Source organism: Citrus sinensis, chromosome 8 (genome assembly GCF_022201045.2).
Source record: "Citrus sinensis cultivar Valencia sweet orange chromosome 8, DVS_A1.0, whole genome shotgun sequence".
Classification (NCBI taxonomy): Eukaryota; Viridiplantae; Streptophyta; class Magnoliopsida; order Sapindales; family Rutaceae; genus Citrus; species Citrus sinensis.
In genome coordinates this window covers 29,467,368-29,483,566 of record NC_068563.1, presented here as the reverse complement: position 1 = coordinate 29,483,566, position 16,199 = coordinate 29,467,368, and the positions used below count along the sequence as shown (strand labels likewise).

General features: G+C 37.9%; 6 protein-coding genes and 1 pseudogene across 18 annotated transcripts; 3 read left to right on the top strand and 4 right to left on the bottom strand.

Moving 5' to 3' along the window:
- The first annotated feature begins 128 nt into the window (after positions 1-128).
- Positions 129-1,244, top strand: LOC102618283 (glutathione S-transferase U7-like). The gene is made up of 2 exons (XM_006488354.4): positions 129-584; positions 742-1,244. Exons 1-2 carry the CDS (start codon positions 273-275, stop codon positions 1,096-1,098), a joined length of 669 nt encoding a protein of 222 aa, XP_006488417.1. The 5' UTR covers positions 129-272; the 3' UTR covers positions 1,099-1,244.
- A 1,933-nt stretch (positions 1,245-3,177) lies between these two features.
- On the bottom strand, positions 3,178-4,968 carry LOC102618005 (glutathione S-transferase U7-like; annotated as a pseudogene).
- Positions 4,969-5,113: 145 nt separating this feature from the next.
- Positions 5,114-6,298, bottom strand: LOC102617720 (glutathione S-transferase U7-like). Its single transcript, XM_006488353.4, has 2 exons — positions 5,859-6,298; positions 5,114-5,621 (listed from the first exon to the last, which is right to left on the bottom strand). Exons 1-2 carry the CDS (start codon positions 6,171-6,173, stop codon positions 5,265-5,267), a joined length of 672 nt encoding a protein of 223 aa, XP_006488416.1. The 5' UTR covers positions 6,174-6,298; the 3' UTR covers positions 5,114-5,264.
- Positions 6,299-6,332: 34 nt separating this feature from the next.
- LOC107178367 (uncharacterized) lies at positions 6,333-7,174 on the top strand. Its single transcript, XM_015533434.3, has one exon. It carries the CDS (start codon positions 6,422-6,424, stop codon positions 7,127-7,129), a length of 708 nt encoding a protein of 235 aa, XP_015388920.1. The 5' UTR covers positions 6,333-6,421; the 3' UTR covers positions 7,130-7,174.
- Positions 7,168-9,754, top strand: LOC102619641 (uncharacterized). The gene has a single exon (XM_015533317.3). It carries the CDS (start codon positions 7,729-7,731, stop codon positions 9,193-9,195), a length of 1,467 nt encoding a protein of 488 aa, XP_015388803.1. The 5' UTR covers positions 7,168-7,728; the 3' UTR covers positions 9,196-9,754.
- Positions 9,679-15,721, bottom strand: LOC102616143 (protein THYLAKOID ASSEMBLY 8-like, chloroplastic). 13 transcript variants are annotated; one of them, XR_008050924.1, is made up of 10 exons: positions 15,159-15,716; positions 14,586-14,976; positions 14,141-14,240; positions 11,700-13,665; positions 11,210-11,306; positions 10,878-11,044; positions 10,696-10,765; positions 10,530-10,590; positions 10,301-10,384; positions 9,679-10,154 (listed from the first exon to the last, which is right to left on the bottom strand). XR_008050924.1 is itself a non-coding variant. In XM_006488348.4 (3 exons), the coding sequence occupies exons 1-2, from the start codon at positions 15,537-15,539 to the stop codon at positions 14,587-14,589; spliced, it is 771 nt and encodes a 256-aa protein (XP_006488411.1). In that variant the 5' UTR covers positions 15,540-15,716; the 3' UTR covers positions 13,781-14,240; position 14,586. The 13 variants fall into 13 exon arrangements, 1 of the variants encoding a protein (XP_006488411.1); XR_008050929.1 differs by having other exon boundaries at positions 9,679-10,272; positions 10,364-10,384; XR_008050928.1 differs by having other exon boundaries at positions 10,364-10,384.
- On the bottom strand, positions 10,574-11,822 carry LOC102616829 (uncharacterized). The gene is made up of 5 exons (XM_006488352.4): positions 11,700-11,822; positions 11,210-11,306; positions 10,878-11,044; positions 10,696-10,765; positions 10,574-10,590 (listed from the first exon to the last, which is right to left on the bottom strand). Exons 1-5 carry the CDS (start codon positions 11,820-11,822, stop codon positions 10,574-10,576), a joined length of 474 nt encoding a protein of 157 aa, XP_006488415.1.
- Positions 15,722-16,199: the final 478 nt, after the last annotated feature.

The following is a 16,199-nucleotide window of genomic DNA, read 5'->3' as shown; positions in this document are numbered from 1 at the left end:
GCGTTCATACTTTATACTAGCAGTAAGCATGCACGTCATTGATAAGATTTAGAAAACTAAGCATCATTTAACGGATCACTTTGTGTCCACGAAAACGTTGACTTCAAGCCATTTGATTTAATTTATACAAATTTCCAATCTTGGTTGGCAAGAAATTTTTGTCAAACAAGAAAAAGAGCTTCACGAAAGTAACCCAAGTTATAACTGCGCAAAGCACCACAAAACACAAACAGAACCCTCTAAATCTCTCTTAGAAGTGCAAAACTTTAACCATGGCTGAAGAAGTGAAGCTTTATGGCACATGGTCAAGCCCTTTTAGTCGCAGAATCGAGCTCGCACTGAAACTGAAAGGCGTTCCCTTTGAGTACATAGAAGAAGACTTGTCCAACAAGAGTCCTGAACTTCTTAAATACAATCCAGCTCACAAGAAAATTCCTGTGCTTGTACACAATAGCAAACCAATAGCTGAGTCACAAGTCATTCTTGAATACATCGATGAGATATGGAATAACAATCCCATTTTGCCTCAGGATCCTTATCAAAGAGCCATGGCTCGCTTTTGGGGCAAGTTCATTGATGAGAAGGTAAGCTCCAGAGTCTAGAGTCCAGACACACCTTAAAACTCTATTTGGTACAGCGTATTTTTTGTAACCGTCGTGTTTCTGTTTACACTTAACAGCCAGTAATTCTAATTCGTAAGAGTGGTAAAATAAAAGCGCTATGTTTGATTCTTGAACGCAGGTATTGGCGACGAGAATGAAGGCTAATTTTGCTGAAGGGAAAGAGAGAGAGCTTGTGACTGAAGAATTCTTCCAGCAGATGGAATTCCTGGAGAATGAGCTCAATGGAAAAGATTTCTTTGGAGGTGAAACTATTGGGTTTGTTGACATAGTTGCAATTGTTGTGGCAATTTGGTTCCCGTTGACACAAGAAGTTCTTGGAGTAGACACATTCACTGAAGAAAAGTTTCCAGTTTTGTTCAAATGGATTCGGAAGATCACAGAGATTGATGTGGTTAACGAATGCCGACCTCCAAGAGAGAAGCATCTTGCCTATGTTAAAGCTCGCATTGAAGACCTCAAATCTGCTTCCAAGTGAAAGAAATTTTTAGTGACTTGATGGCATCATTGCCCTCATCTCCTCTGCTTTATGATTATGTATTTGCATCATGTGTTTTAGCTCTATGTCAGTCCCAGTAGATATAGTAAATAACATGCCTTCTTAGCACTTTGTGAGTTTACTTATCCACAGTTGCATTGGTGCCTTTGAATAATCCAGGGGTTTAAGCAATTTCTATTTATTATTTAATAGCAGTGTAAAGTGAGTATTAAGCGGCTTTCAGTTCCTAAACACATCCCTAGTGGCACTTCTCTAACGTACCTTATCTTTAACAACTCTAGCAAATGAAATTTAAGTGATAGGTGACAATTCTTCAGCCATTTTTAGAGCATCACTTAAAACTTAAAAGGGAGATTTCCAAATTAACTTTGTGATTCCCTCTGTAATCAACTTGGGAAAAAACTAGTTCAGAGGCTATACTGAAGCAACATGCGCACCTTTGTCGGTAACACTTCCTCAGAATATGCAACCTGTAATACATATGAGAAAAAATCTAATGAAAAAATCAACAAAGCTTTGAATAACCTCTTTGACAAGCATACATACTACAAAGTGGCAAAATGCAGAAGTTGACGGATGAATTTCATATTCAGTAGCTCCAATGATATTCTTCAAACTGTAATGAAAGCAACAAATATGACTTTGTCAACAAAAAGTCAATTGAAACTGCCGGAACCATTCTAATTTGTTTAGTACAAACAAGAAATTGAAAGCTGAACGCGACTTTACAGCAATCTTCTAGTGACTGAACCTCAAATAATTTCTAATTCCAAGCTTAATTTTGCTTAGTAAACACCACTTCCATCTGGCATCTAAAGTCGACCAACCATCATCACATTCATATTATGGATTAAATCACTTTAACTCACAATTTTACTTCATGGAGTGAAAAAAGTTTACTGATGAGGTAGTTTTAATGCAGCAAAACAGGCTTTAATATATCTAATAGATTGAACATACAATCTCAGCAAGTACAATACACAGAGCTAAACTCAGAATGCGAATACAGAATCATGAAGGAAGAGAAGAAGTGGATTATATTGTCATCAAGTGACTTCATATCACTTGGAAGCACATTTGAGGCGTATGGTTTCAGGCTTTCAGCAGGCAAAGCTTATGGAAGTAGTTTTAATGTAACGAATTGGATGTTTTCAGCAGGCAATATGGGATTATTCTTTCTTCCATTTCTCATCCATGTACTCAAGAATGATTTGTGACTCAGCAATTGGTTTGCTATTGTGAATAAGCACAGGGATTTTCGTGCGAACTGGGTTGTACTTTAAAAGCTCACGATTCTTTTCTGACAAGTCTTCTTCTATGTGCTGAAAGGGAAACCCCTTTCAGTTTCAGTGCCAGCTCCATTTCCACTACTAAAAGGGCTTGGCTTCAGTTCTTCGGCTATTCCATTGAATAGTTTAAAGTCAACATTTTCGTGGAGACAAACTGATCCATTGAATGATTCTTTGTTTTCAAGCTGTTGTGAAAATATTATTTTCATTTTCTTTACATGCAAGATTGGAAATTGTATTAATTTAATCAAATGCAATAGTGCATTGACTACTGCTGTAAATAAGTACTGGCAACAGTTGGTGGATTTTAGCAATTTATAATTTATACTTTACTAGAGGTATATAACGAGTCAGAGGTAGCTCTATCGTGACTCCTGTTTGTTATTTATCTGTAAAATCTCCAGTGGAGAGCATTAAAATCGATTGCAAATGTTGCATAAGTCAAGTGTTTGATTAAAATTCATTATTGTTTGACGAAATGCCTGTAAGAAAGAGTGAATTAGGAGGAATGCAAGAATGCTGAACTCCGGTGCGTTTACAACTATGAATGAGAAAAGGATGGAAGCTTATTCGAGGATAAGAACAAGTCTTTTTAGGCAGATAAACATGCAGTCATTAGATTAAAAAATGTTACAGCTGGAGCTAGTACTATGCTTTCTTATGGAAACAGTCAATGCCTGATTTAAGGGATTATAGCATCTTTTAAAGCTTTTATGCTGAATGAAATAATAGTATCTCATTGCATTCTGTCCTTGTTTTGCTAAGATAGTAAAGTGTATTCTTGCTTTAAATTAAATCCACAAGACCACGGAGAGGAAGCATTTATGAGAGTGTAGCTTTGGGAGCTTATTTTAATGCTCCAGTTGCTTGGAAATTTATTTTGATTTTACTACATAAGATTGAAGACTCAGTCTCACCAAATGCCGACATAGAGCTAAAACGCGTGATGCAAACACATGGTCACAAGACAGAGCATATCCGGGGTCTGATCCCATCAAGACACTGAAGTTTCCCTACTTAGGAGCAGATTTGAGGCCTTCAATGTGAGCTTTAACAAAGGCAAGATGCTTCTCTCTTGGAGGTCGGCATTCGTTCACCAGATCAATCTTCGTGATGTTAGCAATCCACTTGAATAAAACTGGAAATTTTTCTTGAGTGAATGCTTCTATTCCAAGAGCGTCTTGCCTCACTGGGAACCAAAATGCAATAAGATTTGCAACAATATCAAGAAACCCAATAGCCAAAGAAGTCTTTTCCATTGAGTTCATTCTCCAAGAATTTCATCTGCTCAGCAAATTCTTCAATCGCAACCTCTCTCTCCTTCCCTTCACCAAAATTAGCCTTCCATCCTGTGGCCAAGACCTGCATAAGAATCAAACATAAATCAACAACAATATTTCTATCGGCTTAATGTTTGTCGAACAGAATCACTTGTCAAGTATAAGGTGGGTGGGTGATTGGTAAACATTAATGATATGTCTTACCTTCTCATCAATGAACTTGGCCCAGAAGCGAACCATGGCTCTTTGATAAGGATCTTGAGGCAAAATGGGATTATTCTTCCATGTCTCATCAATGTACTCAAGAATGACTAGGGACTCAGCTATTGGTTTACCATTGTGTACGAGCACTGGGATTTTCTTATGAACTGGGTTGTAGTTAAGAAGTTCAGGACTCTTGTTGGACAAGTCTTCTTCTATGTACTCAAATGGAACCCCTTTCAGTTTCAGTGCAAGCTCGATTCTGCGGCTAAAAGGACTTACCCATGTGCCATAGAGCTTCACTTCCTCAGCCATGGTTGATTGTGCACTTCTAAGAGAGATTTAGAGTTTTTGTTGCGGTGCCTTGTGCAGTGAAGTCGGTAACTTTTATAGAACTCTTACTCTTGCTTGACAAAGATTTCTTAACAACCAAGATAGGAAATTTGTGTTAATTAAATCAAACGACTTCAAAAAGTAATCCGTTTAACGTTAGCTTTGTAAATATTCTTGGTGACGTGTTTGATGATGATAGTATGAAGTATGAACGTATGTGCTTTGGTCATGCGAAAGAATATGCCTGGATAATGCGTCTACCGCATCTATAATATAGTAGAGCATTTGACTTGATTCGATAGCTAAATAATTAGCAATGATTCATATGGGTATGAGCAATTATTGATTTATAATTTTGTAGAAGTATAAGATGAGTCGAATATGATTCAAGTAAGATTCTAGTTCGATCTCTTTTATGATCGATAATTCCATATAATTTGATGCGGATAATAGTATCAAGTTTCTAATTGATCTGTCATAGTACTATAAAAAAATTAGACGTTCTAGCCGATCTTCCCAAAATCAGGCTAGAACAATGTAATTTACTTTTTCTCAAACCAACAATGTAATTCTTCTAGGTTGCAGTGATTTTAACACTTTTGTTGGTTATCAAAAACAGTAATTAGTTGACCAATAACGAAGTCGTTGTAGTATGTATATTGGTGATTATTCCCAAATGTCACGCGGGAATATTTGTGTTATAATATTCACTGTGATTTCTGGATATAATCTTGGAATAGTTTTTACAGATAACGCGGTATTGTGTTAGACACGTGTTAAGGGGATTCAATCCTTCTTTTTACAGTATTCACTGTGATTTCTTAGTATGATCTTGGAATATTTTTGAGACGTGACGAGATGTTATATTAGGGCATTTACACATATCAAAGGTTAGTTTGCACAAGCTCTAGCTATGCCAGTCTTTTATTCATATCAATAAAATTGAACATACAATCGTACAAACAGAGAGAGAGAGAGAGCTAACCCAATCATAAAGCAGAGGAGATGAGGGGTTATGACTTATGATCCCCAACAAAACGCTTTACTTTGAACCTGAATTGAGGCCTTCCATGCGAGCTCTAACATGAGCAACATGCTTCTCTCTTGGAGGTCGGCTTTGGCTCACCACATCAATCTCTTGAAGCTTCCCAATCCATTTGAGTAAAACTGGAAACTTTTCCTGAGTGATTACTTCTACTCCAAGAACTTCATGGCTTACTGGGAACCAAAATGCGACCACAGTTGCAACAATGTCAACAAGCCCAATCGCCTCACCTCCAAAGAAGTCTTTTCCATTGAGTTCATTCTCCAGCAATTTCATCTGCTCAAGTATTTCTTCATTCAACAGCTCTTTCTCCTTCCCTTCAGCTAAACTGGCCTTCATTCCTGTTGCCAACAGCTGCACATTGCATACATGAATCAGACATAAAATGGAAATTCAATCACTCCTTGTTAAGTTTAAATTTAACGATTTTTATGAGTATATTAATTGAAAATTTAATCAAAACACTTGGGCTTGGGAAAAAAAAAATTTTCCCCCGATTCTTTTAAAAGTTTAGCTCCATCACTGGCCGTTAAATGCTTTAGCTACTTGGAAATTTGGAAAGTTAAAACCGGGGGGAAGGGGGGAACTAACCTTTTCGTCGATGAACTTAGCCCAGAAGCGAGCCACGGCTCTTTGATGAGGATCTCGAGGCAAAATAGGATTATTCTTCCACGTGTCGTCGATGTACTCGAGAATGATTAGAGATTCAACAATTGATTTGCCATTGTGTACAAGCACTGGGATTTTCTTGTGAATTGGATTGTATTTCAGAAGTTCAGGACTCTTGTTGGACAGATCTACTCCTATGTACTCAAACGGAACCCCTTTCAGTTTCAGTGCAAGCTCGATTCTGCGACTAAAAGGGCTTACCCATGTGCCATAGAGCTTCACTTCTTCTTCAGCCATAAGTTATAACTTATGCCAAGGTCTCTTTACAGAGATCATTTTATTGACAACCAAGTTGGAAAACTAAGTCAACGCTTCTGTGGTTTACAAAAGCACCACCATTGGTCGCTAGAGTTCTTCAAGATATTATTTTTAAATAATAGTTGTAGTTACATCACCGACCATTCTCCTGTCAATAATGTAAGTAGTCCGGCCTGTCACGCGGGTGACCCGGGTTCGAGTCCGTCCCTTGCCCGCGAAGACACGTTATGTCCCATTCAAATTTTAACAACTTTCTATCTTCAACGCCACGCCTGCATTGCTTGCAACATCTTATAACTAACAAAAAAAAAAGCTTTGGTTTTATAAAACCAGCAAACGTGTTGCACGTTTCTTACATTCCTTCCCACTTTCAGCTCCTCAAAAAAATGGCCAATGTAATGCCACATCGGAAATTAAGCACCACCACCATCCACATTATGGCATTAGATGGCATCATTCACGTTAATTCGTTGTTCACGTTAGGACTCTTCCTCGGCCTAACGTTGTATCCTGATCCCGCCGCCACCCTCGTCTCCGGTTCATGTTCCGCAGGGCTCGCCATTGCTGAGAACTTAGTCTCATGCCACGTGTACTCCTTCAGCTCCTTCCTCTTCTCTAGCCTCATTGCCTCAGCTCTAAAACAAGCCATCAAGATTGCTAATGGTAACAGAGAATATGAAGAACGCGGCCTTAGTATGACTATTCTGCGTGTGAACCTAATGGTTTTACGCTTTGGGATACTCGTTTCTGCTGTCGGGTCGGTCTTCGGATGCGGGTTCTTGACGATGGCACTGGTGAATATGGTTCAAATTAAGTTGGGGGTCTTGGGTTGCAAGAGTTTTCACACTTTGGCTGCAATATCTCCTCTCGTGACTTTAGTCCCTTTGGCACTTGCTATTTATGTTGGCCTAGTGCTTTATGCCTTCTCTCGTTAAAAATGAATATATAATTAATCAATATAGTTAAATTGAGTACTGTTATTCTATTGACTAATATTTGCATAATTTGGTTGTTTAGGTACATGGTTTGGTTGACTGTGCGGAGTAGTTAATTGCAGATTCTTGGGAATGGTTCATTTAGTTTATGTTTATTGTATTATTATATGACCTTAGGAACTTGCTCTGGCTGTTTCAAAGTTTTGAAGTTTTGTTTGTTCCAATATATATTAAGTTGATAAATTAGAATAAACAAAACTTCAAGCCATTGAAAGTGAGCAGATGAAATAACTCGAAGTTTTCTCCTATATCAAAGAAAGTATTATTTAATCTTCAAGTCAATGGATCTTGTTGCTGCTTAGGCAAGATTCATTATTTTTCTTGAAAAACTTACGGTAATTGCCCATAATTTAGATCTGCTCCTCTTGAATCAAGGGACCTCCATGCGCAGGTGCCTTCATTTCCACAATCAAAGCTCAAAAAATTCCATAAGCTTCCATGTATGTAGTTCATCTCCTGCATGTTGTCTCATTAGAGTTTGCTAGTTAGGAGAAAAAGTTGTGAAGAGATTCATTCTGATCTCATTTTCTTGCAATTTCATGGCGAGGGAGCAAGTACTGATCTTCAGCTTTCGTTCTTTCTGTTGCGTCTTTTTTGTTCTCTCTGCATTTTCATTCATTTCATTTCTATATTGGTGTCATTGCTCTGGTCCATGCTATTCCCAGAACCAAATAATGACTCAGAAACAAGATAAATTCATTGATCTTCTTTGGTTCCCCTCTGCCTGGAACCATCTTTCTTTTCCCTCAAACCCGCCGTTAAAGCTTCTTAAAATTGCACTTTTTGTCAAGAAATGGCCTCATAGATCTCATGCTGGAGGGCTTGAACGGCACGCCTTGACCCTCCATCTTGCCCTTGCCAAAAGAGGGCATGAGCTCCATATCTTCACTGCCTCTTGCTTAAACTGCTCTTTCCCAACATATCCAATAAGTAGTCTGTATTTTCACCTCTCAAAACCAACTGCTGCTGGTTATCTAGACCAGTCCATAGTCTGGCAGCAATTACAAACCCAAAATTCAACTGGGAAACCCTTTGATGTGATCCACACCGAAAGCGTTGGGCTTAGGCACACACGAGCTAGGAATCTAACCAACGTGGTAGTTTCTTGGCATGGAATTGCTTACGAAACAATTCATTCTGACATAATTCAAGAGCTTCTGAGAACTCCTGAGGAACCACAAGCATACGCATTGGCTGAAAGAGCCAGTAAAGTTATCGAAGAGGTGAAGTTTTTCCCAAAGTATGCTCACCATGTTGCTACAAGTGATCACTGTGGAGATGTCTTGAAAAGGATTTATATGATCCCAGAAGAACGAGTTCATGTCATTCTCAATGGCGTGGATGAAGAGGTTTTCAAGCCAGATGTTGCCGTGGGGAAGGATTTCAAAAAGAAATTTGGGATCCCAGAAAATAGATCATTGGTTTTGGGAATGGCTGGGAGGCTGGTGAAGGATAAAGGACACCCTCTAATGTTTGAAGCTCTAAAGCAACTCCTCGCGGAGAATGATACATTCCGTAGAAGCACTGTTTTTCTAGTTGCTGGAGATGGTCCTTGGGGTGCTAGATACAGAGATCTTGGGACCAATGTAATTGTTTTGGGACCGTTGGATCAAACTCGATTGGCAATGTTTTATAATGCGATAGATATTTTTGTGAATCCTACTCTTCGAGCTCAAGGATTGGACCATACTGTGTTGGAAGCAATGCTTTCTGGTAAACCACTGATGGCGACAAGACTTGCCAGCATTGTAGGATCAGTAATTGTTGGCACAGATATGGGTTATTTATTTTCACCTCAAGTAGAATCCGTAAAGAAAGCTCTGTATGGGATATGGGCAGATGGCAGGGAAGTTTTAGAAAAGAAAGGTCTGGTTGCTAGGAAGAGAGGGCTAAACTTGTTCACTGCCACGAAAATGGCAGCTGCCTATGAAAGGCTATTTCTTTGCATATCAAATGATGAGAAGAATGGGGAAAACAATTGCAAGTACCAGTCTCCATTAATTTAGAAAATAAATATCATTTTTGTCTCCTACCTGGAGAAGCATCTTTCAGTGGCTAGCTATATAATGTTTAGCGACATTAGGGAAGGTCCTTCGACAGTGAGAGCAATGCAATTTTATCCAAGTGCGTTAGGACTTAAGAGAAAAAAAAGAAATTGACTTTGTGTTGCCACAGGATCTATCCCCAGGTGAAGAGATTGATAGAACGCAACTGGGCTTGTAGAAGTTATAACTTTCCAGATACTTTAGAGTTTTGGCTGAAGTATAAGTGCTTATAGTTTTTTCTATTTCCAGTCCTGCTGTTTCGACACTACTGATATTTGCCTTCGCATTTTTGAACATGCAGGCTGTAATTGGCCTCAAAAGAGGTAACAAATTTAAATTACAGATCTCAGGGCCCGCGCTAGAGGTACTTACTCTTGCCAGCTACCGATGCTGAAAATTGAACCGTAAAATAGTTGACAAAAACTGTAGGTATTGAGACATCTATATCTAAAGTTCACTCATCGTTGATGTTTGTAGCACTGTTCTGTACAACTTCCATTTGCTCTTTAATGCAGCAGTATCAGATTTACATTTTCTTTGTTTGCCTTGAATTCTTCAATATTTTTGTATGGCTAACAGAAACTACGGATGTTGTAATTCTGTTAAGGTCACAGCCACAGAAAGGAATACACTGAATTAGATAATAACCTTGAAGCATCCACAACATATGTTCTTTTTCTGCTTCTCCGAGCTTACAAAAAGACAACATTGAATTGCCTCTTAGGAATTTAGCCCAGTTTACGGAGGTAAATAAATATTACTCATTCTCTCAATCATTTCCAGGAAAAAGGAAAAACAACGAGATCACATGAAGAAAAATGGACAGGAGAAGCCGTTAGATTAACACTGTTAGCTCTCGCAAACAGCTGTTTATTTATAATGCACGTCTTCAATCATCACTCCACTAGACTTAGGAATTCCTGCAAAATATGAAATTCAGACAGCAGAAGAACAAATTAAATTTCATTTTGATAATTTTTCTTCTGGAGAAAAGATTCTGCAGTCTGCACAGCAAGAGGCAACCCAGATGTGGTAAACCTTCAAAGAAAGTTAAAAATAACTCAACTAAAGGAATCAGGTTTCTTTTCGGTGAATAATGAACAGTTTCATTTATGTGGTCTATGCTTACACAAGTTGTGCTAGGTATCTGCTGAAAGTAAAATTTGATCAGTGACATAGACAAAAGCAAAGAGAGAGTGCAAAGGGTTTATTTGGCCAAACTTACTGAGTGAAAGAGAATAAATGAGCATAACATTAGAATGATCCATTCACCTCTAACTTTTACGAGAACGTACCTTAAAATAGGAGCATAATTCATATGCCAAGGGACAGAAAGATTCTAATAATAGAGGGAACCTGCAGAAAAGGAAGTCAGAAGTTTGTACATGTTACTTTGTTAGCATAGTGTGGAATCATTGCTTTATTGGAAAACTAGTGGTATCTTTATCTAAATCTGAGTACCTTGCCACCAGTTTCCTCTAGAGGCACCATTTGAGTTGTCGCTGTCATCATCTTCCCCATCTTTCTTAAACTAATTCATTCAGAAGTCACATAGGCAGAATTACTTTGATGCATCATCTCCTGAACTAATCATAATAAAAATATCAAGGCACAGCTCAGGTGATCAAATAATCGAGACTCACCAAAGGGTAGGATGCAGGGGTACGGGTGTCCAGAGAATGGGAATAGATGTCTTGCCCACCGTAATAAAGAGACGAGCTTAGATGGCATGGTTCTGCTCTTTCTTCCTTAAAAATATAACTCTTATCCTTGTTGGGTATGTTACAGCTTGCACTCTCAGTATGCAGAGCTTATAGTTCAGGGAAAAAAAAGAAAAAAGAAAAAAAAGCAGAGTCTTCGATGATATTCTCCAAACTGTAGTTTCTATGTCTAATAATTAGACAGTAACTCAGAATTTCACAAGCAGAAAGAATGAGTAAAAACAATAGGAACATGAAAGCAGCTTGATAAAAACCTGGAGTTCCTTGTTTGGTGTTCCAGGCTTGGTTTCCTGCAGGCTGTTCCTGCCAAGATCCTAAAATTTCAGAATTTGAGGAGTTCCTTCCCATGGCCTGAGGATCAAAAGCGAGAAATTCAGACTTTTAATTTGATGAGCTATTTTCATTTGATCATAGAACCCATTTAGCCAATCCTTTATCTTCATGGTCTTGCTATAGGAACAGAAAATGTGGTCAAAGGCCCAAAAAGTTTAAGACTCTGTTGACATCGCCATTTAGTATCAAACAAGAAGCTTAGGTGTAAGCATACAAAAAGGTTGAATTCAAATCACACCAAAATAAATTTTTCTTACCCCTTTCTCCATTTCTTTTCTTATTTCATTGCATTAAAAAGCCTTTATTACCAAAGAATAAACCAGTGGATATTATATTCTATATTGAAAGAACATAAGAACAAGCATAGCAAAAGCACTTAGCACGTGTATATGTATGTTAATATCAGTATACCGTTGATGGAGGTGACAAAATGGATGCAAAAATCCCTGTAGATGATGATGGTGGTGACTTCTTGGTGCCAAAAAGATCAGCAGTAAATGAGAAAGAAGAAGACATTTCTCTCTTCCCATCCATTAAAACTTCTAAGAAAAAACAAAGTTATTGAAAGAAACAGATAAGGTTTCTGCAAGAGAAAGAAAGAAACAAAGCAAAAGCAGAAGCACCAGTGCAAGTAAAGATAAGTCTTTATGAATTTTTTGTCACTTAAGCCACTAAATTTATAAGACAGAGACGGCATTGGCAGCTATGCCGCCCATGTGCCATCATCATCGAGAAAAAGCTTCCTCTTGCGGTATTTTGTAGAGGATTCCTTCTTTTTTCTCTACTTTTTTTAACATCTAAAGATTTGGAGGAACCTTCATTGTGATGATCCCCTCTCATTCACAAATCACAACTGTACCTTATAGCGTATAATATCGTTCTCTTTATTTTCAACAAAACATAACGGATAAGTGCCACATAGGGTCCATTTGTCATCCTAGGTGGACATGCCATCTTGCGCTACGTGACAAATAACGGATAAAAGCAACCTCTCTTGATACTATAGAGTCAAAATACACTACAATGTTCATCTTCTTCCCTCAAATCCAATATCTGACCATTTCTCTTACCCTAGCCAATAACTTTGGTGGGAGAGACTTTCATTGAGTGTGAGAATTGAAGATATGTATCAAATGTATGGATAAATAGATAAGGTTGCTTACCCACTCCACTTTGTTTTCTTTTGGATGTGCCCCAAAATAGTTGATTCCATTTTTCTTCAAATATTAATAGAGATACTATAATACTAAGACACCATTCATAGCCGTTCTATTGCTACCTAATCTTTGAAGAAAAGTAGTCAATGTAATATCCCGTGCATGTGTTTGTGTGATTTTATCAGATGGACGTGATGTTGATACGAATACGATACACATCTGATTTAGACTTTTTCACTGCAAAGGCAACTTTCATAACCTAACAAATGTTAGATGTCAAGTGTACACGCATGCATGTAGTGGGGTCTACAGCACAACTAGGAGATTTGCATACAATAAGAGCCAGCCAAAGCAAATCATTAACCTAAAGCTTGATGGGCCAACTCACTAGCTGACGGCTGTTTCCTGATTGGTGAATTCTACAACTGGCTCAAGTTGTGGTCGGATTTATTTCACTTGATTGTGCGGTGAAAAAGCAAGGTTCCCTGCATGAGTTATGATTGGCATTTAATGCATATATATGTTGTCTTCTATCCTGAATCTCATTGCATTGTCTTTTTTTTTTTTAAGTATAATAAACAAAATGCAGTGTGTTGATGAAGGTAGCTCTTCGATAATAAATTAACATCCCAAAATAGTACAGGAATCGCAAATTTCCTTCTTTTAAATTTATAATTTCTTTTAAAAACACGAAGGTAAAGATAACAAATGTTAAATTGGAAAAGAATAAAACGTGGGCGGCAACATTGAAATTAAGATCCTCTCCTGATCTGAGCACTCTTGATCTTTTATAAATCTTGTGTCACCTGTATTTTACCGTTAGTGAATGATTAAGATTTAATAATTTTTTCTTCTTAATTTATTAACCACAATCATATTATCAGAATTTGATCAGATAAAAATCACATCAAAAGAGATCCTGATCCGTGATCCTGATACCTATGCCAGTCCGACATGCCCACTTGACGAAGGGATCTGACAATTAAGTTTTCTTTTAAAGCTGAAGGTTATACCCAGCTGAAATCACATCGACATAGTGCCGGAAAATCCATTTTCTCATCCCAGTTCGAGCAGCCTAAAATATTAACAGTCCAGTTTAACAACTGAAAATAAGATACTCTCATGAACACAAATTTCTCAAACTAAGTTGCCGTTCAGGTGAGGCAGCCCAATGAATATGCCTTTCACAACAAAGGCTCTGGTAATCTTGGAGATTGATACTGTCATGAAATCATTAAAAAGAAAGCATTATCATCAGTCTGTCAAACTTCAAAAAGCAGGTGGGATAATGCGCATTAAAGACTAATAACACTCCACAAAAACAAGAAGCTCATATGACATAGCATCCTGAGAAGACTTTAATAATGGACGACAAGGGAAGAAAATGTGCAGCAACTCTTGCTTATTAATAAAAGCATCTTTCACAACATATCACAGCTTAGGTAGCAAAACTCGGTAACTGGACAAATAAACTGGCACCTAAATTATGACAATATCACATCTACTTGCATGGAACGGCCCATTTCTTATTTTCCCTTTGTAAAATGATTTCTTCTCAGCCTGCTGATTTCAATGTCCTCTAAGTGGTTGGGAAGGATCATATCATCTGTTAGGTTATAAAACCTTAAACCATGTGAATTGATCAAAATCAGATCAATTTTGCATCATAACCAATCTGAACAAGCTCAAGCCTACCTCCTTATTGTGGATGCAGAATTCACATTACTTCCTTCCTCATTAGTTTGCTTGCATTAACTAGGCATATTGCTGATAGACGGGAATCACAACAGCAGACCTGGCATCCAATCACCCTTAAGTTAGAAGTAATGTCTATTGCATAGAGATGAGTTTTGGCTGACAACCAAGCACCCAATAAGTGAGCCAGATTGAGATTGATAGTTGCATAACCAATCCCATTACATGCCTCCAGCTTTCAACAACTATCTCACATTGATCATCCTATCATAGGGGTAACTTGAATTGACTCACTTAATTCTTAGAAGAATCATTATATATATGCCAAAATTTTAGTTGGCCAATTTTTTTGGTGGGTTAGTTAAAACTCTTTAAACATTATTTTTATTACCCCCAACTTCAGTTGCAAAATTGATTTCAGTTGAAGAGAAGTACAAATGCAAACCTCATAATTTGCCAAAAATCTCTTCAGGAGGATCATAAGCATGTTTTTCAGGAAAGAGCTCCTCAAAATCTTTCTTGACTTTGCTCCTCAAAAGCGGGTGCGGTAGAAGCCCCTTTAACAAAATTCTGAAAGGCAACTCTTCTGGCGGGTCTGGAGACTTTATCATGTCCTCATAAATGTTCATTGCATCAGCAGGTGAACCGTCCTTCAAGAATCCCCTGATGACTTCAGTGTAAGTTTGTGAATCAGGAAACAAATCCTCCTTTCTCATGCTTTCCCACACCTGCATTGCTTCATTCATTTTTCCAGTTCTTGCTAATGCAATAATCAGATCCTTGTAAATATACGCATCAGGCTGATACCAGTCTTGTTTTCTTATGATATCAAATATCTGAAAATAAAATAAGTTGCTGGTAAGGCCATGCAGATTATCATAAGATAAATGACTATGCAAAATCCCTTTGGAGCATTTTATCAAACAGTTGACAAACATATAAACTACGAACACACACACGCACACATTAAAAACCTCAAAAGACCCAATTTAGCAAATAAAAGCAAGACAACTAATACCTTAACAGCTAAAATGGTCTCTTCCTGGCGCTCAAGTTCAATGAGAACAGCAACAATGTCCATTTTAAGGAGCCTTAAAACGTGTGTCTTGATGAACTTTTGAAGCTTCTCTTCGTCATCCTTAAATCTCTTCAAACCCAGTATCACAAAAAGCGCCTCTTTTCCAATCAGCTTCTTCCCTCTCCAGAGTGAGCCTCTTGGCCTCCCGTCATGGTATTGCCTAAGCCCCAATATGGGTTCATGCGCAACGAAGTCTACAATTGGGCTTTTGGGTTTAAATGCAAGAAATGAAAAGTTTTTAGAGGGATTTTTAGTGAGGTTTTGAAGGACGATTGAAGCCAAAATGGGGATTTTTGATCTTGAAAATAAGCGAGTTGCCATTGGCGTTCCGCAAATTCTGCAGACGAATCTGAGAATTATCGGGGGTTTTAGACTCAAACGAGAAAAATAAAACGATGTCGCTTCACTAGGAGTTTCTAATGATCACGTGCTATTGTGTCGTTGCGTAAGCACTCTCTGCTATTTTGTCAACTAATAAGACTTTCTTGTGCCCCACGTATGCTTCAAAGAATGCAGAAGCTGAATATGCCTATGGTATGGATATGGTCGCAACACTCTCAAATGTTAATGCATTTGGATTTGGATAAAATAAATGGAAAGAGCATGACTTACAATTTATATAGAAAAAAAAGGGTAAAAAATCGCCACCGGATGCATAGCATAACTCAACAGCATTGTAAGATAATCTCTATTAGGAAAACTCAGCCCAGTTGGGAAAAATAATTTATTGATTACAATAATTGATTAGCTGTAACAGAGAAGATGTAATCTTTATAAAGGAAAACAAATATGGCAGCATATTAAACAGGAGTTGACATGTATCACAATTTAAAGAGAAATAAGCTGCTTTTCCTTTTGAAGCAGAGAACCATGGCTAAGAATCGGTTCATTTTCTTTCAGTGCTTGTCCTTCATTCTTTACCTCAACACAAGCCTATTGTGGGGTGCCAATAATGAGGATAGAGAGGCAAGTATTGCATTG